This window comes from Vombatus ursinus, unplaced genomic scaffold (genome assembly GCF_900497805.2).
Source record: "Vombatus ursinus unplaced genomic scaffold, bare-nosed wombat genome assembly UNPS02014807.1, whole genome shotgun sequence".
NCBI lineage: Eukaryota > Metazoa > Chordata > Mammalia > Diprotodontia > Vombatidae > Vombatus > Vombatus ursinus.
Window position 1 is genome coordinate 34,054,452 of NW_020954585.1, and position 26,801 is coordinate 34,081,252.

The 26,801-nt window shown below is 38.1% G+C and overlaps 1 protein-coding gene across 1 annotated transcript in view; it reads left to right on the plus strand.

Moving 5' to 3' along the window:
• Positions 1–64: 64 nt before the first annotated feature.
• PRDM6 (PR/SET domain 6) overlaps positions 65–26,801 on the plus strand; it is a 153,109-nt gene continuing 126,372 nt past the window's right edge. The window contains exons 1-3 of the mRNA XM_027874971.1: positions 65–102; positions 876–1,476; positions 13,235–13,542. Of these exons, the coding sequence (XP_027730772.1) occupies positions 885–1,476; positions 13,235–13,542 (900 nt within the window). The 5' untranslated portion in view covers positions 65–102; positions 876–884. The remainder of the gene's footprint in view (positions 103–875; positions 1,477–13,234; positions 13,543–26,801) is intronic.

The following is a 26,801-nucleotide window of genomic DNA, read 5'->3' on the forward strand; positions in this document are numbered from 1 at the left end:
CACACACACACACACACACACACACACACACACACACACACACACACACACGGCGTCTCCCTCCAGCTCGCCACTCCAAGTCCAGCACCCCTCGGTTCCCAGGTGAGGAGTAGGGGAGGGTGTAAAAGCTGAAATTCTGGAATCCAGGCCCCTTGGGAGAAGAGCGTAGAGGATGGGGGTGCTTCGTGGGGTGGGAAAGTGATGGGAGAATAACGGGAGTGGGAAGGAGACTCCCTTTTTCCTGCGCTGGGTGTTGAGTGATCCTAAGTTGCTGAGTTCCGGTGGCTCTGGTACTCTTAGTACCTGGTTGAAGGCTCCCTCTTTAGTGGGCAGACTGGTGAAAGTGAAGAGTTCCTGAAACGCAGCTTCCTCTGTCCGGGTCGGGGGAATGTGGGGTATAGGGTGAGAAGAGAGGGAAGGGTTCAGCTTAGGAAAGAGTTTTTGGGGGCACCCAGGGAGGGTGAGGATGGTTTGAAGAACCCCGCCAATTTGCAACTAGGTTTCCCTCTTCGCTCTGCTATTTGGAAGCAAACTTTCTGTGGCTTCAGAGTTGGCGACGAAACTGGGGGAGGGGGAAGAGCGGGGAGGGGATGGGGAAGAGAGGTTGCTGGAGCAGTTGATATAGTTATGGAAGACTCTCCCCAGAACTTTGGAAGCCTTGGCTCTTCTCTCTCTGGAGCAGTAGGAATTTGCGTCCTCCTTTCTGGGACTGGCCAGGGGTGGGCTGGGACCCGCACCTAGCTAGGTCTCTCTCTTCCTCCTTCCTCCTCTTCTCCTCTCCAGCGTCTTTGGCCATTCTTTCCCGGGTCTAACCGCTCCCCCTAAACTCGGCTCACTCTTCTCTTCCTTCCCCTCCCCTCTTCCCCCAACTCCAGGCGTCCGACATGCTCAAGCCCAGAGACCCCGGAGGTTCGTCCTTCCTGAAAGTGGACCCAGCCTACTTGCAGCACTGGCAGCAACTCTTCCCGCAGAGCGCCCAGCTCAAGGGCGGCGGCGGCGTCTTGGGCCAGCCGCCGCCGTTGCCCCTGCAGCCTCCGGCGCCCGAGCGCGCTGAGCCCGTGGCCGAAGGCTTCCGCCCGCGCCCTGCGTCCCTGTCCTCTTCGGCCTCCTCCGCCTCCTCCACTCCGGCTTCATCGACCACCTCGACCGCAGCCTCCGCCTCTTCGTCGTGCGCCGCCGCTTCCGTGGCCACGGCCGCTTCCCTGGCCGGCCTGGCCGCCCTGCCCGTGGCCCAGCTCCCGGTCTTCGCGCCGCTCTCCAGCTCCGAGGTGCTGCCCTCGGGAGCTCTGCAGGGCAAGGACTTGTGCGTCGGCTCTTGCTCGAGCTCCGGCTCTAAGTGTAGCAGCGGGTCCGCTGCCTGCGACAGGGGAGTCCCTCGATTTCGCTGTACAGCAGAGGAGCTGGACTATTACCTGTATGGGCAGCAGCGCATGGAGATCATACCCCTCAACCAACACACCAGCGACCCCAATAACCGTATGTAGCGCCCTCTCTAACCCCTCCCCTTCTCCTGCTCCCGTAGGGCTCAGTTCAGTCTCTGGGGGGTGCGCTGGGTGAAAACGGGCTGGGAGGAGAAAATGGGAAATGTCTGGCTCCCCCAAATCCCTGGTTCCCTGGTCATGCTATTGTAAAAGTTTTCTGACACGGGAGGGGGTAATGGTGGTGGACGGGGAATTCTCCCATGGCTTCCCTTCTCTTCCCTTACAACCCAAAGCGACTATCGCTTCTAGGGTAGAGTACGGAGTATTTCCGACAGGCAAAAACTCAGCTTCCAGGACTTTGCTGGGATAAAGACATAGGAGCTGGGAGATAGAGTTGGACTGGGGTGGGAGAACAACAGGCGGGAGAGAAAGAATTGTCACTTGCACCCAAGCAGCAGGGTTCAGATTCTTCGAACCCTGAGATGGCTGGAGGAGTTGTGGGCGGTGAGTGTGTTCGGGAGTGTGGTGGTTGGTTAATGACTCCTCTGTTATCATGGGAAATGTGGAAATTCGGACCTTTCTCGCAAAGTTCTTGGTGTTAGTGGTGCGGGAGTTTCATTTCGAGGCCTTGAGACAGCAGTGGTATGAAAGCAACCGCTTTTTTTTTTTTTTGGATTTCTGAGAACTGTTTTTTTCTCTTAGATTAAACTGTGGCAAACGCAATGGGCAGGGGATTGCTTTGAAGTGCATCATTAAAAAAGAAGAAGAAAAATACCTACTTCTCAGATGAGACAGGCAACCCCAAAGTTTTCATTTCCTCGAATAGGGCTCGGGGCTGCCCCCTTCCTGCGCTCACCTCGGTAGTCTTGCAGATCTTGTTAGAGTCAATAATAACCGAAAGTTTATTATTATTTTTGTCCGATGAAACGTATGACATTGTAATTTAATATAAAAAAATTTTCTTACCTCTCAGGTATATGTCACATATCAAATTAACTGTCGGAACCAATTTAGCCATGATAGCTGGATAGACAATTAAATTTAAAAAGCATTTTGAGATTTTAGAATAAAATTTCAAGTGATGATCAAAGATGGATATTGACTGACATCAATTTCTTTTTGTTGGTCTCAGAAGTTTGATAAGTTACACCTTCTGTTTATAGATCTTACAAGTGTTAAGTACACTGCCAGTGACCTTTGGACATAATATTAAGAATAAGTTAAGAGGTTCTCAAATTGAAAACAATATGAGATTTTAAAAATCAACATTCCTTTAGTTACTATTTCATTTTTCTCTCTACTGAATAAGGAAAGTTTGAATACCTTGTTTCTAGCTCCTTTCTATTATATTTTACAAGATGTTATTTCTCCAAGTACCTTCTTACCTGAAACTTCTTAATTCGTTATAAAAACAACCATTTATTCATTAGCTTCTTGAAGAGCCTACAAACCCATAATTTCCATTGTAAAATAGGAATTGGACTAGTATTAGAGTGCATAAATTTGATTATATTGATCAGGGGGGTAAATTATGACTATAGCTAGGGGAAAAGTGGGGAAATTATATGATGAAAATTTAAAAAAAAAACCACACCCAAACCCATCAACCCAACAAACAGCATTAATATTTCCCCCTTTTCTTGACTTGTTTCTTAGAGAAGTTTTAAAGGATAAAACAAAACGAACAAGACAAACAAATGAACAAAAAACCCTCTCCAGTTTTGTTCTGGATTTGAAAACTCTTGAATTTAAGCATACAAAAAAATCTGGTCTCATAAATAACATCTCCATTCAAAATACACTTATGGTCACCCGACAAACTCCTTAAGGAAAATGTATCCTTTTCAAAGCAGTTCTAAAAAAGTGTCAGATAAACCTTTAAAAGATTAAACAGTGGTTCAGAAAAAGCATTTCTGGTGAGCAAGTGAAATGGAATAATAATCGAGCTCTGCTAAGTGCTTCATGGAGCCTGTAGTTTGTCTCCTCAAAATTATAGTAGGATTTTAGAAAGAACTGACCTCTTAGACTGTTTGCTACAGTGTACTCACACACTCTATTGATGGACAGTTCAGGAACTTAATACATTTTCACCAAGAGGAAACCTAGTCACTAGAAAAGGACATGCTGTAGGGCTTTAGATTCTCCATTAATCTATTGATATTGAACATTTTTACTGCCCAGATAGCTTTTCCTTGAAGCCAAGGAAAACTAATTTAAAAAAATGCATTTGTATATTGTACTAATCTGACTTCTTGATTTGGTTGTGCTAAAAGTATGGAAAGAACGTAGTAAATCTTAAAGTGAGTCCTGTTAAATACAGAGGAGAGGGTACAGGCAGGAACTAGAAGAGAAATGTAAAATGTACCGTTTTAGTAGAACAAACAGCACACCAGAAACTCGCTAATTAAAAGGCAATTGAGAAAGAAAATGGCAAACTCATTAGAGTAGTCGTATGACTTGGGAGGCATGATTTCCAAGTTCGGGTTCAGGATCTTCCTTGAGCTGGGTGAGGTGGTTGTTTCAAACAGTGGAATCTGCTTTTGCACTGATGAAGTGAGAAGTGATTGCTTTTAAATGGGAGGGGGGTATCCTAAAGAAACCCAGAAACTCAAAGACTGCCAAATGTTTTTGTTTTGTTTTTTTATTTCTGTACTTTCTTGGAAGGGGTTACGGGCGTTGGTTTGTCTGCTAACTGAAATGCCGATTTCCAACAGGAGGCAACACGTGGAAACTTAGGGGGAGCTTTTAGAACGCTGCCTATATTTGTGGTGTGAAGAGGTGGGGTGGTGGTGGAGAGAGAGGGATACAATTCTTATAAACAGATTTTCTCCCCTTGTGCTATGCCATGACTCCACTTTGACCAATATGAAGGTTTCCGTTCATTGTTTCATTTCTGTCATTGATTTTTTTAAAAAATGGGATAATTTTCACCCCTTACAACCAAGTAGGTACACATAGAAAAATAACTTTTCTGAATACAAGTGGTGTATTAACAAGTGGTGATGATTTTCCGTAGGACAGATAGTCATTAACATCTTAGTTTTGAGGTTTGATATCAGAATCCATTTCACCTTGGGTGACAGATGAGAAGTTTGTTATGTTCACACAAAACATTTGAAAGCTGCTTCGATCCAACCAACAGACCCCATCTATTTTCTCTGTTGTCTAACTTCTTTTTTAATTATTGTGTCTTTACTAGTTGAGTGCATAAATCGTACATCAGTTCATCACTTTTCCACTCCCTGTTATCTAAATAACAAATTTATAATTCATTTAAGTTTATACATTTTAAAGTAAAGTTTTATGTATGTCTCTATTAAATGAGACTGTTGCTGACTCTTATAATTGTTGTAACTCCTGCAATATTTCCCTTTTGTTTTGATTTTAAAATAAATTTGTACTGTAAATAAATAGAACTGAATTCTACATTATTTCTCTTGTCAGTGACTCAGTGTTTCAGGATTTTTTTTTTTGCTGATTTTTTTTTTCCTATCAGTACCATAAAAAGAAAACTTGCTATCTCTTTGGAATGGGTTTCCCATTATTAGTACCTAAACTGGGCAAATTAGCTAATTCACAACTTTTTATTTTGACTTGTTTTTGTTTTTTAAAGAAATTCAGGAATTGCCGTGTGGCATAAGCACAGATATCTTTGACATTGTAAAGAGATTTTTAAAAACTTGCTTTCATTCCTAGTCTCTGCTCATTTCTGTCTTTGAAGAACATAGGACTTTCAACAAAGTTGAATTCCTGGGTGTGTGAGATTGTAGGGATTGTTTTTTGGGTAGAGATGAGGGGCAAGAAATTAAGACCAAGTACTTATTTGTCAAACTGGGTGTCCAAGTTGACAGGAGAAAAGTAAGAAGACCCCAAAAGGTGTGAATATTTTTTTATTTCCTTGTAGCCTATTCCTTTACCTTTAGAAAAAAAAAAGGTTTCCACTATGGATGTACTGATAACTCTTAATCATGATGCAACAAATGGCTACATAATAAATTTGTTGGGTAAAACTAATGTTACCCAGTCAAATAGTTTGTATATACTCAGCATGCCAGTCAATGAATGGTGAAGGAGTATATTCAGAGTATCAGACATTTGCATTTGGGGCTGTGATTTTTGCTGTTGTTCTATTTTTCTTTTTTCTTTTCTTCCTTCTTGTGTGAGTGTCCAGAAGATCTAGTAACATATATGATTTAGCTATTTTATATCATTAGTTATCCAGCACCCTTAAACAGAACATATAGCCATATATTTGGTTGAGGTTAGAAAAGGTGGTGACTGTTTACTTAAGGTGATAAAATGGTCCATCAGCAGTAATCTCCATCGATATGTGCCACAAGGAGATGAAGGATGAGGGGACAAGCCACAATTAATTGCCCTATAGTTTTGTAGGAGAGAGTAGAGCCAGCACAGACCCAGCTTCGATCTTCTCTCTCAGCTCCTATTCATCATCTCTACATTGTATATGGGGGTCTCTTAGGGGCAGGGGGCAGTAAGGTTTATCTACACACAATATTCTCTCAATCTGGGCTACTCTCTCTCAAATTTAATTTATTAATAGTCATTCAAAGACAAATAAAACCAACATTTCCTCTCTCCCAAATCTCCTGCCACGCTCCCATTATGTACATGTATATAAATATACATATTCACATGTGCATAATCATGGGTGAGTTTGCTATCCTGAAGCAATTCTGAGGGAGGGACAACTCCCTTTCATCTCCTAGCATACAGTTATGTTTTATTATTTTTCAAAGCCTTTCCAAAACATCCTTTGAGAAGTAATGACTGTTTGAACCACCCTCATGTATGCATTTTTTCCCCTCAGAGAAACAACTCTCTTCATTATTTCCCAGGATAACCTGCTCTGTTGTCCGATTTCTGACTTGAGCTTCATAGTAGTGAACCTGGGCTTATTCAAAGGAGGATGTAAGGCATGGAGGAAGGGATAGTGGGAGAAGGATAGCTAGGGAGAATGAAAGTTGTGATGCGTGAGTGGGGTGCATACTTGGACAAGGAGCTTGACGTACAAAAGTCCAAAAGAAAATAGCTAATAGCAGGATACCAGTCCCTCCCCCTTATTCCCTACCCCCCATCACAGGAAAGTGGAGAGGTGACATGATGGAAAGGAAGGGAAAGCGTTGTCAGCTAAGAGTGGGGGGTAGAGAGAGAGAGAGAGAGAGAGAGAGAGAGAGAGAGAGAGAGAGAGAGGGAGAGAGACTGACTGAGGAAGACTACTATAATGTATAGTGCTCCCAAGGGGCAAATTACTTCTCTCCAGTGACCTTTTCCCCTCCATCCTCCACTCAAATGCACAATGGACACCCTTCCAAGTACACACACAAACACACACAGAGATGACATGTGGAATTCTCATGTACATAATGTACACACACACAGCCTATGCACCATTATCCACCCAGCACAGACACTGAAGTCTCTCTGTCTCTCTTATTCTATTTCTGTCTCTGTCTTTCTGCCTGTTTCTCTTTGTTTCTCCCTGGCGCAGAGCAGTGGCTGCCACTCGGCTGCGTGCCTGCAGCTTTTGCCGGGCCAACAATGCAGGGTATCTGTAAAGGAACATCTAAGGTCTAGGAGAGGATCTGAGAGACTGAATGGCTCCTGGATCCTGCTGGGTCTGGCTTGCAGAGACTGTGAGACACTGGGGCTACTGGGCTACTGATAGAGTGTACCTAAAACAGTCACATAAGATCTATAGCTTGCAGCCAACAAAGCTGAGGTCCTCACTCAGGCTGGTGCTTTTTGTCCTGTTCTCTTGGGATCTGTCATTCATTCATTTCCATTAATGCTTATTAATTAACCTTGCTTCAACATCTAAGGGGGACAATAAGTTAAGGAAATTGAAGGTTGTGGTGGAGACAAAGAAGCTTATAAAGAAGGAAAGTTCATTTCTTATAAAGAGAATCTCTCCTTAATCACTCTGCAAGATTTTTCAGTCAGCTTGGTAATGAATACAGTCAACACCCCCCCCCCCCCATTTCTGAGGTGATAGGAAATGCAAGTTCAAACAATTAAGCAAGCAAAAACATGGCCACTTTTCTAAAGTATCTTTGTGGACATTTGGGTTTGGTGAGTATATGTAGAGGTGATTGTTATAACCCTTATATTAATGATCTCAGTAGTATGGCTGTGAGAGGCACACTGTACTAGATCATTAAACAAAAGGACATATTAGGGCCACGAGTCTCATGGCTAGGAATTCCTACCAAAGGAAACATCTTTGGGTTAAAGTGCCTTTGAAGGTACTATACTGAGAGAATATATAAAAATACTTCACTATCTTTCAAAGTCAAGGAAACCTTATTGATAATATTTTTATGTCTACAACCTCCCTAATTTTAGATACCTTTCTATCTTTGTTATTGTTTCCATGAATGAGAATATATTTATTTTGGCATATCATGCTTTCCTAGAAGAAGTGTGCAAGGCTAAACTATTTTCTTTTCTTTTTTTTAAATTATTTTTTTATAGAGGCAATTGAGGGTAAATGACTTGCCCAGGGTCACACAGCTAAGGCTCTTCTATTTTCCTCGAAGCTTTCCTATGGGTCTTTACAGATGACATGCCTGAAAACACTTGTATATGCCATTTGTTCCTATATTCTCTATTTGCTCAAAATAGATAATTAGCTCTTTCATTTTAAAAATCAGGTATCATAAAATTCTTTTAATACTTTGAGGTAAAAAGTAAAGTTTAAATATCTTCAACAAATGAAGAGGTTTTGTAATATGAGAAAATGAAATACATCTTCATGTATTTTTATAGTAGTTGGCCAAAGCTTTTCCCCAAATCCTACCATACAATATAGAGCCAAAGGGATAGGGATGTGAGCTGTGGTTTCACTGCTATAGGGAATTCTTATATGAAGAGTGCTCAGCTATCGATGCAGATAGATAACTTCTTGGTAATTTACAATTTTCTTGAGTTACCTAGAACACTGAAATGTTAAGTGACTTGTCTAGGGTCACACATTCAGTATGTTTCACAGTCAGGTCTTGGACTCAGGTCTTTCTGGACAGTTCTTTTCTGCCTCTCACTATATGTATCATAAATGACAGTAAGGATGTATATCTTTACATGTTGTAGATATAGTAAATGAAAACATGTTGTCTTACTAAATGATTCTGACACTTTCCGATTCTCAGGAGCTTCAATTTCTCCATAAGGCAAAATTCTATTATTGTTTCCATCACATGTCACATGGTAATGCTGTGAAGTGAAATATGTTGGAGATACCATAATGTACATTTCTCTAGCACTTTAAGATTTACAAAACACTTTATCCAGATCTACCTAGTTAGGTAAGTAGCATGAGCATTTTTGTCCCAATTTTATAACTGTAGAAGATGAAGCTCCAAGAAGTTCAGTGACTCTCAAGGTCAGTTAGATAGGAAGTATCAAAGCTGGGTTTCTAACACTTTTCCCATAAAGCACACTATCTCTCTCTGCAGAGTGCCTCTTGGAGATGCGACATGTATGTGTGTGTTGCCATGTATTATATATATTTTAAAAATCTCCTTTTAAATATACATCTTAATCTTGGTTGGTAGCTGAGGTACATAGCTTTTCAAATACTTTTATGTATCAATATAGTACAATGGGAAAGATACTAGCTCTGTAGTCAAAGGATCTGGGTTCAAACACCATTTCCCTACCTCTAGCTTACTATCTCTGTGACTGTGAGCAAGTCACTTACCTTCTCTGGGCCTCAGTTTCCTTACCTGAAAAATGAGGACATTAGACTAGATCAGGGGTGGGGAGCCTTTGGTCTCGAGGCCACATGTGGCCCTATAGGTCTTCACATTCAGCCCTTTGACTGAATCCAAACTTCACAGTACAAATCCCTTTAATAAAAGGATTTGTTCTGTAAAACTTGGACTCAGTCAAAAGGCCACACCCAAGGACCTAGAAGGCCACATGTGGCCTGGAGGCTGCAAGTTCCCTATCCCTGGACTTGACAGTCCCTAAAATCTTTCTCAGGTCTAGATCTATGATCTTACAATCCTAAGATAATGTGATATTAGCTGTGTTGGAAGTGGAAAAAAAATGTGCCTCCTGCACTAAATGTGTCTACTGCCAGTGGTTCAGAATGTCTGGGGAGGGAATACTAAATATTCTTGCCTTCAACATAGCCTTATTGAGTGAACCAGAAAGGGAAAGTCATCTAAGTAACTCCCTTGGGTGATTTATTTTTATTTTCATGGGCAAATTGCCTTTGCTTATTGTCATTTGTTTTTTAGCTATTTTTTGCTAAGGTGCTGAAAGATCTTCAGATGCTGGGTATTAAAAAAAATTTATGAATGTTATCTATTTATTTTCCCATTCATATTTTTATTTTAATCTTTCCAAACATAAAATTGTGGGAATGAGGCAAAAGGATCCCTATGACCCAATCAGACTGCAGCCTTTTCAACAGCCCCCAAAATAGCTATTCAGATGAAATATTTTCATTCTATTGAGTCTTGGTTTTAGACACAAAAACCCCATAAACTTTTTAACCCCATTTATTAGATTTCTTATTTACCTACCATATTGATATGGGGCTCATCTCTTCCTTCTGAATGTGATCACCCATATTTTTAAGTTTTCTCCATCAATCACCTGAGGCAGAATATGAGATATGGTTGGCCCAATGAGATAGGAGAAGGAATTCTATTTTCTTCTTGCTTTTTGGTAAAACCTGGGCCTCAAACAGAGTCACACAACCCATTGTACACAGAGAATGACTGACTGAGAGGAGGGTATTTTTGCTGAGAAGTCCCTGGGAGATATAAAAAACTTCAGCCTCCATGATGTAAACTTAATTCCATTTAAAGAAGAGAGGAAAACCTAAGAAAACAGCAGTTTCTATGTAGAATTCATGAATTATCCCTTCAAACTTTCCTTAGGAATGAAGGTTTGAGGAAAGGGACCCCATTGTACTTCTTAGCTGAGCAGCTGTAGGTCAGGGGCCTTCTAAATTTGTTTAAACAGTTTAAGATGATTAATCCATTTATTAAGTACCTACTGTGTACCAAGAACTGTGGTAGCCCTGGATATACAAATACAAAATTGAAACAATTTCTATTTACCACTCCCTGCCCAACCCACCACCCCACCATACTTAGTGACAGGAAGAAGAAAAACAGAAATTTCTTGACAAATAAATTAAAATGTGAATTTAACTGCAAGAACATTGAAAACAATATTAACCATGCAGGGTTTATTTTGTTAAAAGTTACTTGGGGCGGGGAGGGAAGACTTGTATTATTGTGAATTTCAGTAATTGTTGCATTGTCTCAGTCCTAATGAGGATCATTTAGGTCATTTCACCAGAACCTGTGTGCTGCTGATTCCCAAGGAAAAGTGACCCAGAGTGAAGAGCTGTGGTACTGCCCTATGTGCTTGTGAGCTTGTCGGTCTCCATAGTAGCTTCCATCCAGCACAGATGGACAAGAACTCAGGAGCTGCCTGAGTGCTTGCTGACTCCTTCAAAAAAGGCTTAATAACAATCAGAGCGGGTACATAAAACAATGCTTAAAGGTTTACAAAGTGCTAGAATGACTCATCTGATCTTTAACACAGCTCTGGGAAGGAGTACAAAGTTTTATTGTCCTCATTTTACAAATTAGGAAACTCAGCAAAAGGGTGGAACTGGCCCAAGCTCACACATTGAACTCTGATGATAAAGGATGGTGACATCAAATTTCTCTGAGCTTATTTTGTTTTGGGTGGGTGCAAATTCACTTCTCATGGGGAAGGCTATGCAGGCAGGCTTTCAAAATCAGAGTTCTCCCAGGGGCTTAAAAGTGGGCAAATTAAGATGTAGGCTGTTGATTCTGGGGCTCGGGATAGAACAGCTCCTGAATTCAGTTTGTTAACCTTCAAGTTAGCAGCGGCTTAAGTTTCATGGCATTCTGTGGGCAGTCTGTTGATGGTTTCAGGCTGGGTTGGAAGCCCTGTCTTTCTCCTGCTTCAGTGAAAGGTGGGACCAGGGTATGGATGGAGTTGGGAGGACTTGACTAGCAGTATTCCAGGAAAACCAGAGAAGGGATGAGGAAGGATTGGGACTGGCTGGCTGCAAGGGCTGGGTTCTCCAGTGTCTGGTCAGGAAGCAGAGGGGGCTAGCAGACCACGCGTCTCCGCGAAGCCCATTAATAATCACTGGGCTCTCGCTGGAGACAAGGTGGCCCCAGCTGCCCGTGCCTACTTGCTCCCACCTGGGCTGGTCCAGAGGTTGCTTGCAAAATCTCCAGGGCTTCTGTAGAGAGGAGCGGGCAATGGCGTGATATGGAAGGGCCCTAAACAGAGTGAGATTTTTGGTGCGCTCTGCTTCATTTCTAGCCTGAACTTATCTTCGCCTTTCTTCCTTCTCCCCTTTTGCACTATCCCTTTGGAAGAAAGACAAATCTTGTAATGCAAATGGACTATCTTTTTTACTCCTCCAGGAGGGCTCCAGTCAGAGTGTGTGGTCATAGGGGTGACAGCAACTGTAGATGATTTCTTTTTTCCAGGTGAAAATAATTATCCCACCTTTGTATAATGCCTTGAGATATTTAATTTCTCTATTTAGTTAGGAGAGGTGAAGGAAGCAAAGTAAAAAAAAAGAAGCCCAATAGTTAAACAACAACAACATCACAAAACACAACTTTTTTTTTTTAAGCCTAAAAGGTTTGACAGGTCAGATATTTCTTCCTTTAAAAATGCTCCGTCAAAGTGTTTCACACGAAGTCGAGGACTCACTAACAAGTATAAGAATACTCCTACAATAACCTCACAATCCACAGTGGTGACTTTTCCCCCCATCAAAGACAGGAATACCAACTAAGAGAGCCAGAAAGAATTAACCAAAAGCGGACTAGCGCTTTTTAGTTCTTGGAGTTATATTTCTGAACGCCAAGTTGTTTGACAGAACGGTTTTCCCAGGCTGAGGACCTTTTATTGGGCAGCAGAAATGATGACTGAGCTATCAAATGGAGTTCTTAGGGGCCTTTCCCCCACCCCCTCCTTGTGGGGATATTTGGGATTGTAAGAGGAATCAGCTTCAAAGTTTAAAAAAAAAAAGAAAAACTTAAAAGTTCTAGTCTGGACAGTGATCAATTTTACTATACATCAGTAAGATTTCTGTTCTTAACTCCAGGGGAAAGACTTCTAACGTTCTTAAAAATGCAATTAAGTAACGTTGGCCAGAAACATGTAATGCCACTTTCAAATGTGGAAAAAGTCAGGAGGAAAAGAAAGAGAGAGAAGGAAGAAGAGGAGGAGGGGAGAGGGAAAGATAAGAGGAGAAGAGGGAGAGAATAAAGGAAATAAGAGGGAGTAGGGGGGAAAGAAAGGAAAAGGGAGAGAGAAAAGGAGATTTAGAGGGAGAGAAAGAAAGAAAAGAAGAGGGAGACGGAAAACCAGCTTCAACATCACAGTTAGGAAGACGCCACAGTCGAGGCCTGTAGTGCTAAAGTCTTTTAAGCGCAGCCAATATTTCCTTGTGGACACTTGATTTTTACATCATCGAGGGTCTGTTTATACCGAGTTTAATCTAGAAACTGATCAGATCTAGGGCCACCTCAAGGCTGTCAGGGTCACAAGGAGAAGGGACTCAAGTCTTCCCTTGGGGAAGAAAAGGAAGGGGGATGCACTATCTGTAGTGCAGTGTGCCCCAAGGCAGAATTGTCAGATCTTTTGGCAGGGGGGTGGGGGTGGAGGTAGGGGTGGATAGGGATGAATAAGCACACTCGGCTTGCTTGTTAAATCTTTCTCTTTCTTCACGTGTCTCTCCTCTCCCTATCCCCACGGCCCTTCTTTTCACTCTGCAGGTTGCGACATGTGCGCTGACAACCGTAATGGGGAATGCCCCATGCACGGTCCCCTTCACTCCCTTCGCCGGCTGGTGGGTACCAGCAGCACGGCCGCCGCCGCGCCTCCGCCAGAGATGCCCGAGTGGCTTCGAGACCTGCCTCGGGAAGTGTGTCTGTGCACCAGCACCGTTCCAGGCCTGGCGTATGGTATCTGCGCTGCACAGAGGATCCAGCAGGGCACCTGGATCGGACCGTTTCAGGGAGTGCTTCTGCCCCCAGAGAAGGTGCAGGCGGGAACTGTCAGAAACACCCAGCATCTCTGGGAGGTAAGCTTAAGGCTCCTCTCTAACTTGACTGATTTGTTTCTTGTTGTCTAAAAGTTGTCTATAGTTAATTGAATGGAATTGATCTCAGTGGGGTCACTCCTACTGGGAAACAATACGCATGGAAAAGATGCAGAATAGGTTTCCCGAGTTGGCCATCGAAGACATGCGGTTCCCAGGCCTTCTGCTCTTCTCTCAAGAGACAGAGAATGTTAGAACTGGAAGGGGCCTTAGCAATCATCCATCCCCTCATTTGACAAATGAAGAAACTAAAGGGAGGTGACTTGCTCAAGATTTGGATCTTGAGAAAAGAGCCAAGACTAGATCTCAAGTCTTCTGACTCCTAGCTTTCATTGTAGGACAGAAAATAACTTAGTAAAACAGTAGGTCTAAGGCAGGGGTTACCAACAACCTTTATCTTTAGAAAATCCCTTGGCTTCCAGTGAACATTCTCATACCTCCTATTCATAATGAAAAGAAATTAATTCTAGAAATTTTTCATGCATATGCACATAAGAAACAAAATGGGATTTTTTTCATAAAGAAAATTATTTTGTATGTAACTTTTTTGAGTCAATAAAATGTTAAATGTTTATCAGAACACAGTAAAAGAAATAGACTGTTTCTTGTCAACCAAAAGTTTTATTCTTAAAATAGTTTTAAAAAGAGATACCTACGTATCGTATTTGGCATCCAGTTTGTTTCTTGCTTTGGATTTGATTGACCGTAAGATTGAGAGTTCTAATTCATGAAGATAAATTGTCATAAATGAAATTAAAGTCTTGTGAGCACATTTAATTAGAATAGGATCTATTTCTCCAAGGGCACACCTCAAATTTTGTAACTTCATTGATCAGAAATCATAGCTACTGTTTTTTTTTTCCTAGTGCGATGTGAAAAGTGCTTCATATTCAAACTTTATTCATTTGGTTTTGGTCAGTAGAAATGATTCCGTCAATTGCCTCTAATTTTGCAGATGCAATATAACACTACCACTCTTTCCCACTTCCTCCTTACTTTTTTTGTGCACTAACAATACTATGTTGGAATAATTTTATAGAATAATATGTTTACCAAAAATTCTTTTTCCCTTGACAAGCTTCTCATACCCCAGGTTGGGAATCCCTGGTATAGGAAGTAATGGTGAATGAGTTCCTGAAAATTGACATTAGATAACTTTTCTAATAAATATTTAATTGGTATATTCTATGTCCAATAATCACTTGCATTTATATAGATGCTTAATATTTGCAAAAACCTTCCTTCAGGTAGGTAGTTTGCAAATGTTAGTCCCCTTTTATAGATAAAGTGATAGAGGTTCTCAGAGATTAAATGACTTGCCAAAGCTTGACAGAAAGTCAAGAGAGAGAGGTAGTCTGATACAGCACCAGATTTGGAGTGAGAGGACTCAGTTCAAATCCTAGCTATACCACTGATTTTGCAGCAATCATATCTGAGCCTCAGTTTCCTTATCTGTAAAATGATGGTAGTTATTTAGACAAGATGAATTAGAAGGTCCCATCTAGGTCATCAAAATTTGTGATCCTATGAACTGTCAGAGTCAGTATTCAAATTTATATCTCCTTACCAGGGCTTTTACCATAATACAACCCCTTCCAGACCCTGGAAGACAGCAAAAGATGAGTAAGACCCAGTCCCCGCCCTCTATGAGTTTCCAATCTTGCATCACTAACTTTACTATTATTTATCATGTTTCCTGGGGTACTGTGAAATTTAAGAAAAGGAATAGATATTGTGTAATTTCAGATGTTGGATACACCTTTATAGGACAGAGGGATGGTGGGGTAATAGAAGTTATTCTAACTTTGCTGGCCAATTTGGCAGGTACCTGAAGGTTGAACCTCTTTGGTGTAACATGGAGCAGATTGCTGCAGTTGCTTACAGATTTAACTTGGCAGGGCCTGTCAAGATGACAGGTTACAGTACATGCTGTTTTATCTTAACCAAGTAGATTGTGGCCTAAATAGTCCATCTTATCCACAAAAACTTGCACCTGTGTGTTAAAAATGTTCTACCCAGAGTTAACAAGAGTAGCACATTTGAGCTAGCTGTCTCCATAGAGCTAGGTCCATGATAAAAGGCCTGAGTAAAGACCTTGCTATAAAAAGTGGGGTAGGTTCAGTTTGTGTCTGGACCATTAACAGCTGGGTCACATGTGCTGTAGCATCATGGGAAAAAATTCTTGGTTAAATTTCAACCTTAGACTATTGTTGGAGATAATTTTTTTAAACTTTTTTTTAACATTCACCATAGGTTTTAGAATTTGATAAAGCACAATTAAAAATAATATTTAGGTACCAAATATAGAGTATCCCAAAAGTCTTAGTGCTATTTCAATAGCTGAAAACTGCACTAAGAGTTTTGGGACACTTTGTATTATTATTACAAACAATATTAAAATTATTCCTTTCAAAGAATTCTTTGGAGAAAGAGGAAGAGAAGGAAGATAAATTGTGCTAGATAAGGAAACTATTGGGAAGTAAAAACTGACATTAAGTGTAAAATCATCCAATTATCTGGATTTGAAACATTTCCTTTTTGGTTCTGGTTCCTAATCTAATTGGTTGTGACCTCAAGTTTTCCTCAAAGATGATAAAAGCACTTTCCACTACCTTTAATACTTTTGTAGCATCACAAAAATGATGATACTATACAGTTACAGGCTTACCAAGAGTTTTCTAAGGTCTAGAAACGTTTGTAGTAGTAATAACGTAATTATACAAGTTTACCTCTTTCTGAAAATGGCAAACCTGAATAATATTATTTATTCCTTAGACTTAGGGCTTCTATTTCTAGTATGACACAGGGCAAAACTGTGAACATAAGAAAATCCCATATAGAAGAGACATTTACTGTTTTTATACAAGGCTGGAACAGCTAGTTTTCATGTTTCATGTAAAGATATCACACATTTAGAAATCTAATCAATAACATAGTTAGCAATATAAGTGTTTAATAAATATTTGTTGAATTCAAAAATTCACTTTACACAAAATAAGATTATTTTGTGTGCAGTAAAAAGTGTTTTAACAGAGAAGTTGAGGAACATTTCATCTATATCTTTAGTCTCACTAGGTACTAGATACTGGATTTGGAGAAGTAGTTCTACATGTGATATAGAAGTTGTATGTGTTTGTGATCTGATTGTAGGCCCATAGTCCTGAGTTCATAGATAATTTGGGAACTTATTTTTTTCTTCCATAATAGCAAAGTTGGTATAGTTGTTTGGGATAGTAAGAATATTAACATTTCAGATACTGCCATAAAGTTGTGGATATCTGTGAAATTTTAATGATGGTGACTTTACAAAGTGCAAAATATCTCCAGGAAGCAATGAAAACCTATAAAAAGGACTATACTACAAAGATAGGGTAGCATTCCGATGTATATTGTGAATAAGTAATAGAATACTGATAGACATTTATAACACTCATAGTAATGGCTGACTTAAAAAAGTTACTTCTGATTAATAGTAGCTGTAAAATTTTTCTTAATCATTTGAAATATGATATATATACATATATATATCATCCTAAGGCATTTTCTGTAAATTGCTGGGTAGCTAAATCAAATTATTTAATACCAGAAAAATCTCAGATTTTGGCTTTATTCTTCAAATTTTAGTGTTTTTTTCTTTCAGGCCTGTATTCTCTTACAAAATATACTTAAAATTATTTTAAAAAAATAATCAGTATGTATCTGTAGGCAAAAAAAAAAGAAAGTCTGACACTAAGTGCTTTATGACTCATGACACGATAACCTATTTTTGAACATATTCTTTTAAAATATCTTTCATCCTAGCAGGTCAACATTAATACACAATATTTATAAAATATTAACTTTATTTATGTATGTATCTTCTCATGATTGTCTCATTTATGTCATAAGTATAATTAATTTCTTTCTGCATATTTTTCAAAGTTGATTGCAGATGAGAAAATGTCTTTAAAGTAGTAGCTCAATATTTAAGTCCTGATGGATCTTCTGGGGGTAACTTATCTTTATTTCAGTACTGCAAATGGATTTCTAATATTTTTCTTACAGTGGTACCAAGTGGTTGATGGATTTTTGTTTCAATTTACAGTTCATTGTTTTCAATATGTTTGTATTTTATTATATAGAATGAAGGCTTATTGCAGAAACATTCAAATTCATATTGGGCACTTATGTTTTTAATTCTTTTGTTTTCCTGGTTGCAGTAAATATATGAACCATTTTCCTTGACATAAACAAATATTGAAGTCTGTTTGGTTAGTTTGCTAGAGAGCTCCTATCATGCATTTTATATTTTCTTTGCCGATTACCAATGCTCTTTGAATATATAGCCATTTAGAGTATATTAAATACCATTCCATTACCTCACAACATATTTTCACAACTATTTAAGATCTTGTGGCATTCTTAGTTGTTGGTTTTTTTTCAAAAGGCCAAGACAACTTCTTGTAGTTTAGAGAGATTAATTCTTCATAAAGCCAAAATATTAGTCACTGTGGTTTTCTTTTTCACTTTGACTCATTTCAATCAGACTCAAGGTTTGCTGGTATTTAAAAAAAATATTATAAACTCAGGCTGTTTAAAACAAAAATAGTCCAGGGTGAATTAAGTAAACATTCACTTTGGTAACATAGGCATTTATTCCAACAATACTTGAATGTATGATAACATTTCTGGACATTTGGAAGGAATAGGAACACTCTTTCCAATTTTTTTTTTCATAAAGAAAATAGAGACTTTCTCAGCAATTAGGTCTTATTGATGAGAGTGAGATAATTTTTCCCTAATGTGTTTTCTAATGAAGAAGTGGAAAGGGCACATTTGATTTCAACATATATGAAAACATTATCTCAATTATTAATGTGTCCTTTTCCCCTAGGGATAAATTAATCTGGTTGCACATGGTTTCCCCTTTCTGCTTAACATCAGAATTTAATAAGACCAGACTCTTGGAATGTACACAGGGCACACTTAAAATTCTATTGGACTAAAATCCAGAAGTTTAAAATGAAATTTCTGATTAAGATAGGCTAGTATAGCTGAAGCTTTTCAACCCAGAAGTCAAGCTTAACAAGATGTTTTAACAACAATTGGCAAAATAAATTGCACTTCTTTTCAAAAATGAAGAATTATTCTGGTAACTTAAATGAAGTTGGAGCTTATTAAAATTACAATCAGGGTTCCAGGGAAAGATTCAGTTCTGCAAAATCCTTCATGTTGGTCAGGCAGATTTGGACATTTTATTTTCATCCATGATATGGGAGAAACAACTTTTTTAAAAAAAATTTTTATTAATTTATTTTGATTTATCAACAGTCACTTCCATATGCTTTTGAGTTTAAAATTTTTCTCCCCCTTCCTCCACCACCCTCCCTAAGACGGTGTGCAATCTGATATAGGCTATACATAAACATTCCCATTAAACATATTTTCACATTAATGATGTTGTAAGTAAAAATTAGAACCAATAGGAGGAATCACCAGAAAGAAGAAACAAAACTCAACAGAAAAGAAAAAAAAATAGCAATTCAAATTCCATGGTTCTTTCTTTGGATGTGGATAGCATTTTCCATCATGAGGCCTTTGGAGATGTTTTAGATCCTTGTATTGCTGGGAAGGGTTAAGTTTATCAATATTAGTCATCGCACAGCGTGGCTGTTATTGTGTACAATGTTCTCTTGGTTCTGCTCACTTCACTCAGCATCAGACCATACAAGTCTTTCCAGGTTGAGAAACATCTTTTCTTAAGAAAACTAAGGCCATATGGACCATTGGTTTGTAGTCTTATTTAGGAATTGACTTTGTGACAAAGCATTTAGATTTGAGTTTTACTTTTAAGTTAATGGTCCATTTTTCATCATTATCCATTAACTTAGGTTAATATCTTAATGAAAAAAACAACACTTCAGTATATATGTCTATAGCAAATAATAGCAAGGTTTTTTTTAACTGCTGCTTAAGTGGCAGTTTTAAGTAATAATAGAATAGAGGAAATGACTTTTTTATATTTTGCATATACTATGTAGATTGACTCAAATTGCCATACACAGGACTGTGCCCATGAGCATGAATCTATGTATAGATGAAATCTTAGACTGAAGAACTTGCTCCAGTGATAGGCTGGGTAACTTTATAGATTTAAAGATGCTGCATTGTAGTGGCTTGATTCATCAAAATGCCAGAAGATAGAATTATGTTCCTGCCACAGCTCATACTAAAGTAAAACTTATGTTTTTCTGCAATTCAATATTTAATATTCTAGACTACCTGTCAGCTGAATTTCAAATATGGCATGTTCATGAAATTTAAATAATTTGTTTCTTAAAAATAAACTGTAGTAATGTTACTATTGTGTTTTAAATTATGCAAAGTAACAGCTGGTGTAGATTTTTGGCTTTGCCTCATTTGAGGAGAAGATGTCTTTCTCATTGGTGCCTGTTTGATAGAGTGAGCATTTTGTAGTTTTACATGGACTGTAAAACCATCTGCTGCCTTTTGGAAAGATTTCCAGTATTGTGTTAAAAATATTAACAATATAAATTGGACATTTAGAAATGTACCTTTAAATAGAATAACTAGAATTAAACTATGCATATGCTTTTAGTTTATATACTTAATCCTGCCCAGAAATGCCTCAGCAAACCAAATACTGAATGATAGTTTTAGTACTTCTGATTTCTTCTAAGAGAAAAAAAGTATTTGTCCCCGTTTCTTAAAAAAAAAAAAAGATGGAGAAAGAAATAAACTCTCATTTGGAGACTTAATTTAATAAACTTCAATATGTGTCAACTTTAATTGCAGACATTATAAACCCTGAGGTATTCAAGGTATATTAGCTAATTAATATTATGTATTTTTTTTGGTAGTTGCTTATTCAGTAGCATTTTGCCTTTGTGAAGAAAAGCTCTTACAAGGATGTTTCTGGGTCCATGACCACGGTCTCTTCCTTGCCCCCCCCCTTATGTCATATCTTGTATATTTATCCTGTTACCCACATTGACTTAGAAGTATAACCCAGAAATTAAAACAAGAATCAAAAAATCTAAAGTTCTTAGACAGATGAACCTTAAAAGCCATATCATATGAGAGAAATGAAGCACAGGGGTATGAATTGTCTAGAAGCTGAAACATCAGGTGCCTCAACTAATATCATTCTCTAACTTAGTCTCATTTTAATTGCTTGAAAAATTGTATTTTTATTACCTAAAAACACATATCTTGTAGGACATTATGATACATTTTTTCTTTAAGATCATGGTTTAATAATGCATGCATAAAGTGAAATATTGGATGAAGATATCCCAAATAACTACTATCCAAGATGGCTCATACGATGGCAAATATAGTTTGTAATTGTGTGCAGTAGTGCATCCATAACAAATCAGATGACAGATACTAAATTAAAGTACACGGTAGTTAGCATGGGAAAGAAATCTTATCATTCTTTGGCATCTACATATTTCACAGAGCCACTTTGAGCACCCACCTCACCTCCCCCCTGACTTTTTTTGGTGGATTTTATATACTCTAAGATTTCACGAGTTCAGACTTTCTTTGTGTATTTACACAAGAAATACAGACTCTTGTATAACTACTTAGCATAAAAGCCAGAAAATCCAGAGCAGCATACACTCTTTCCTTATAAGTATTTGCCACTTTTCTCAGATAAGTTACAGAATTCCATTATCCAAATTGTTACACATACATGTGTGACAGAGGTTGACCTTTAGTCATGTCAATCCTTTTTGTGTAGGCCTCAGGCTCCAGCCTAATGGCTCAAAGCCTGATTTACTCACTGTAATAAGGGCAGGAGGTCGAGCAATTGTCAGGCTGCCTGTTCGTACTCTTCTCAGAGCTTGGTTGAAGGCTGTTAACACAAAGCTTTTCAAAGTGAATTTACAACCACCACCACTGACAGAGGCCAATCAGTACACCATAAATGTCAGGTTAGTGAGATTGAGCAGTAAGTAAAGGACTGACAGCACACTATTGGCTGAAATCAATTGCTTAAGGTTTAACCGAGAATAGCAATTTGTGTGTAACCGGGTTTATGAAAAGAGCTAAGATCGTAGAGCCACTTTCAGTGTGGATTATATAGACTTACCTGTTAACAAGAGCACATCCCTCTCACAGGGTAGCGATTCTAACTGTATCATCATGGTCGTGATTCATGATTTGTAAGTTCAGAGTAGTAAAGTATGCTGACTCTGGAGTGTAGTTTTTTTTTTTTAAATGGGGTAGAATTACACAGAGAAAAAAGGAAAAAAATATGGGGCCTCTCAAAGAAACTGAATGGGGGATGTGTCAGAAATATAATAATTCAGGGAAAAGCAGAGCTTCAACGTTGTCATGTATGGAGATTCCAAGAGTGAAATGAAAATTTTCTGTAAAGATGGAAATTCCCAAACCCCTCCCTTTTACCATTCCTGAAGCTTTAGTGAGGCAAAATTTTCACAGAAGTCACTAATGACTGATTATGTACTGAGGTCCTGAATATCCATGAGATGTAGTTGCCTAACCAGACTGAATGCTTTTATCATTTTGTGTAATGACAGACTGGACAACAATTCATTTAGCTCTGGCAGCATCAGCATTAAAATGTAGGGATCCATTAAAATGCTGTATGCAAGGATTTATAAATTAGGCAATTTCCTTGATTATTGCAATCATTTACAAAATTGATTGTTCTGGTGTGGTATAGACAGGTTTCAGCAGTGATCATTGACAGCAAGCACATTCTCTGATATCTATAGCCACTGGTCACTAAACTAGGTCACACATCTATGGTTCTGCTGTGCTCTGTCTCAAGGTCAGTTGTGCATTAAAATAAGTTTACAATCATAAAGCACCACATCTGTAAAGGAGATCTGCAGAGGTGACAAGGATATTTGTAGATTTTCATTACATGTATAAAGTTGTTTTTTTTTTTTTACATTGGCCATAATTTGTGTTTGTTGATGACCACAGTATTCAGTGAAATTAGCAGCACGCTTTCCTCTTTGTGCCCCAAATTGAAAGGAAATAATTTTTGCAAATTACAGTAGTAAATATTTATTTGATTGAAGATCTAAAAGTCAATATTGTGTTTTTCTTTTTTGTTGTTCCTTAGAGTTCTAATTAACCAATAGATATATTGTAGAGTAAGTTTATTTTTGGTCAATGATTTCTACAAGGTATAATAAAGACATTGTTACAACATGAAATGCTTGAAATGCTGTAGGTTTTTCTATACTTATACCCATATGATACATCTACTCAGTATTTAATCACTAGCCACAAACCACAGGGTCCCTTGTAGTTGTGAAAAAAAAAAAGCAAAAAACCAGGGATGGGCATACTAAACATTTAATTCAGCAGATGTGTACTAAGAGTCTACTGTATCCAAGACACATAGTAGGCCGAGTTCTGGCAATTTCAAATGAACCACACAGTTTATGCTTACTCAAGGCTGGCTCTTCTGAGCAAATACTTTTACTCTGCTTCTATTCTTACATCATTGTTTTTCCATGAGCATTTTTCACCTTTGAGAAGTCATCATAAACTGGGGACAGCGAGTTAATAAGTTAGAGAGTCCTTTAACTCTGCTCATGTTAGGACCATGACCCAATTTTTAGAGCATCTTGAATATGAATATATACAATGTCATTGTGTGAGACTCTATTTTCTATTTTAAAGAGGGAGGGTGAACTGAAAACTATGTGGTATTACAATGGCTGTGTTTACTTAGGTATCTGTTATCTTAATATCCTAGGAGTTTACTTTCTTTTCTTAAGTATTGTCAAAACCAGGGACCTGCATTATCTATCACGTTAAGTAAGGGTCATTTGCGTGTATCTAGTAAAATATGAGAACTTGCTTTATTTCACGAAGGGCATGCTAGTCTCTTCTGGCTTTCTCAGATAAATACATGTGTTCGACTCCCTAAGGCGGCCTCTGATTCTACTGTGGTTTTTCACAGCATTTCTAGTTTCAGTCGAGCATGAGGCACCCCCGATGCAGAGTTTTTCCTAGCAGTACCTGCATGTTTAACTAATGACCAGAGTCACAATATCCACAATAATGAAATACTGAGATGAAGCTTATTCTCCTCAAGCCAACAGGGTTTTCCTTCCTATGTGAGGACTGTAAATTGAAACTGCCTCAGATAATGAAGTGTCTTCTGCAGGAATGCTTGGTGTAATCTAATTCAATAGGAACTTCTTAAGGGTTTTTTAATTGGAATCAAATTAAATGTAATCAAGCCATGTTTTCTGTGTCTGGTAAAGCCCCAAGAAATAACTATTGTTAGCCCACTTGGGCATTCTTATTTTTTTCAAAGCACAAATAGTAATTAGTGTTAATTCTTGATTATCCATTCTAATGGAAGGGAACTGTGGCGGGGAAGATCTCAAATGACAGAAAACCCCCAAATCATTTACTTCTACTTGGTTTTGGAGTATGTTATGGTTTTTTTTTTTGGACGGGGATAAGAGTGTCTGTGTGATTTATCTTCGTAATTATGTTTGATTCAGACTATTATTAAAATTAGTTTCTGTTATATAAAATGTAAAACCAGCTGGGTAGAAGTGGGGTGCTAGAGGTCTGGGCAAAGTCCAGGAGTAAGCATGCTCAGCAGCAAAAGACAAACCATCCTAGGATTAAATATTTGACATATATATTGTCTGAAAAGTGGAAAGTCTCCACATGAATTTTTTTAACTGAATATATGTGTCTATGTTGCACCATAGTTTGACTACTAATAAGGAGAGATGACATTTATATATGACTTTGTGTTTACAATACACTTTAAATCCATTATGTCCTTTGATTCTCACAACAAGTGTGTGTCCAAGTGTCATTATCTTTATATAATAAATGAGGGAAGGAAGCTTGGAACAGATAAATGGCTTACTCATCATCATACAACAGTAAATAGCAGAACCTAGGTTTGAACCCAGGCCTTCTGACTTCACATCCAGTGCTCTTTTCATTAAACTGCAGCTGCCTAAAACTAGTACCATTATTTCCCTGAAACAGTAAAAGGACTTAAAAACCCACACACCTATAACTGGTAATATTTCCATAACATCACCCGAGAATGTGTTTAAATGGGTCAGTCATGGATAGATTTTGATTTTATGTCTGGCACTATCATCACACCTATGTATCTTTTCTTTTGGGAAATTCTAGGTCTTCAGATGTACTGATAACACAGAAATAGTTCTGGTATTCTCAGACATTTTCCAACATGTTTTGATAAGAACAGAGTGTTTTCATTGGCTATTGGGAATATTCTAATGATCCCTATAGAGTACAGGAAAAATTTCTGTTTTCTTTTTTAAACACAGATAATATTAGTGAAGTGGAAACTTTATCTCCTTTAAAGTGCTTTTTGAAACTGAAAGTGGTATTATCTTAAAAGTAAGTATTTCATCAGTTTGAGTACCAGCTCTAGGGACTATTTAGCAGTGTGACTTCTGGGAATTCACTTAACTCTTCTACCTCAGTTTCTCTTTGTGTAAAGGAAATAGCATGATAAGATTATGAAAATTAATGGGAAAGTATTTACTAATGGGAAAATATTTATAATGGGAAATATTTATGCATATTAATGGAAAGGTTTGTAAGTCTCTAGTGCACTCTAGTGCACACACATATAAAGACTTTCACAGTTCATCTGTGAGATTATCTGGAATCAAAGATTTGTTTCACCTAGACACTAAAGTACTAGATTTAATCACACATAGCATTTGATTGGACTCAATGATTCAGAATTAAAATATACATGCTTTTAACAAGTTCAATTGGTATTGTACATAAACAATGCAGAAATGGACATTAGAATTATAGGACATAGAAGGAATCTTTCAGAACAATTACTATCTGGCTTTTCTTATTAAAATCAGACTTTCTGTTAGATGATAGAGACTTTAGATTAAAATACTGTATGTACTTGCTTATAACCCTAACTTTCAAATAAGAGGAATTCATAGGCAAATCCTTTCATTTCTCTGACTCTCAGTTTCCTCATTTGGGAAATGAGGTGGTTGCAGTAGACGATCTCTTAGGGTCCCTTCCAGAGCTAATATTTGAGTAGTCTTTGATTTACTCACAAAGAAAGCCGATATGAAAGTCAGAAATGTGGGGGATAGGACTTAGTATTGTGACTAGAAAAAAACAAGAGTGAAATCTAAAATCTGCAGTTCTTTTGTACATGGACCCCAAGCCAGGAGCAATATATTTGGTGGGTTTGACACCAAATATTGAATTTTGCATAAGAAAACATTTCAGTGCCTAGCAGATTGCAAATGGGCAATAAATATTAAATGACAACAAATCAACCTAGCATCACCTTTACCACTCTACATAAAAAGTGCATGTGACTGTATATGTACATATATTTGCACAAATAAATGATTACATATTAGCATCAAAGATACTCAGCTTAACCTTAGTTTTTTAAATTGAAAAATTGACAATCTAAATTGCAATCTATGTTTAGAAACTGTGGATCCTTTTACCCCCAACCCGATCAACACAATTGCCAGAATCATCATAAAATGACTACATTTTTACTTGTGAATGAAGAGAATTAAATATTTTCTTTTAAAAAACCAAATCTTTCAAGCAAAGGCTGTTTGACTACTTGTTGGAGGCTATTGTAGAGGCACTTTCTGGTCTGGTATGGGCTAGATTTCTGAGATCTCAGCTCTGAGGATTTGTGAAACTCATCAAAGCTATCTATGCATCTTCATTTTGATGTAAAAAACTAATTCATTAATATTTGTTAGGTTCATGTAAATCACTCCTATTCTGAAAATGCTTTGAGCTTTACAAAACACTTTCTTCACTGCACAGAATCCCAGAATCTTGGAGACAGAAGGATTTTAGAAGCTTTTTAGCTCAACCAATAACTGAAAAAGGATTCTATGTAACAACACACCTGACAAGTGGTCATGGAGTCTTTGCAAACAACCTCAAGTGAGCCATTCCATGTTTGGGTAATTCTAATTGTTAGGAAGCTTCTCCTGAACCTGAACCTAAATTTTTTGAATCTCATCCATTTTGAATCTCATCTCATCCATGGATGAGATTCTGCCTTCTGGGGATAAACAGAACTCTTGTGAAGTAGCTAATACTAGTATTGTTATTATCTTGTTAATGATGTCTTTTTTAATGGGGTTCAAATGGAAATGGTCCTAGAACAAGACACTATCCAGCTTAGAAAAAAAAACATTTAATGGACTATGGAGTATTGCACAAGATGA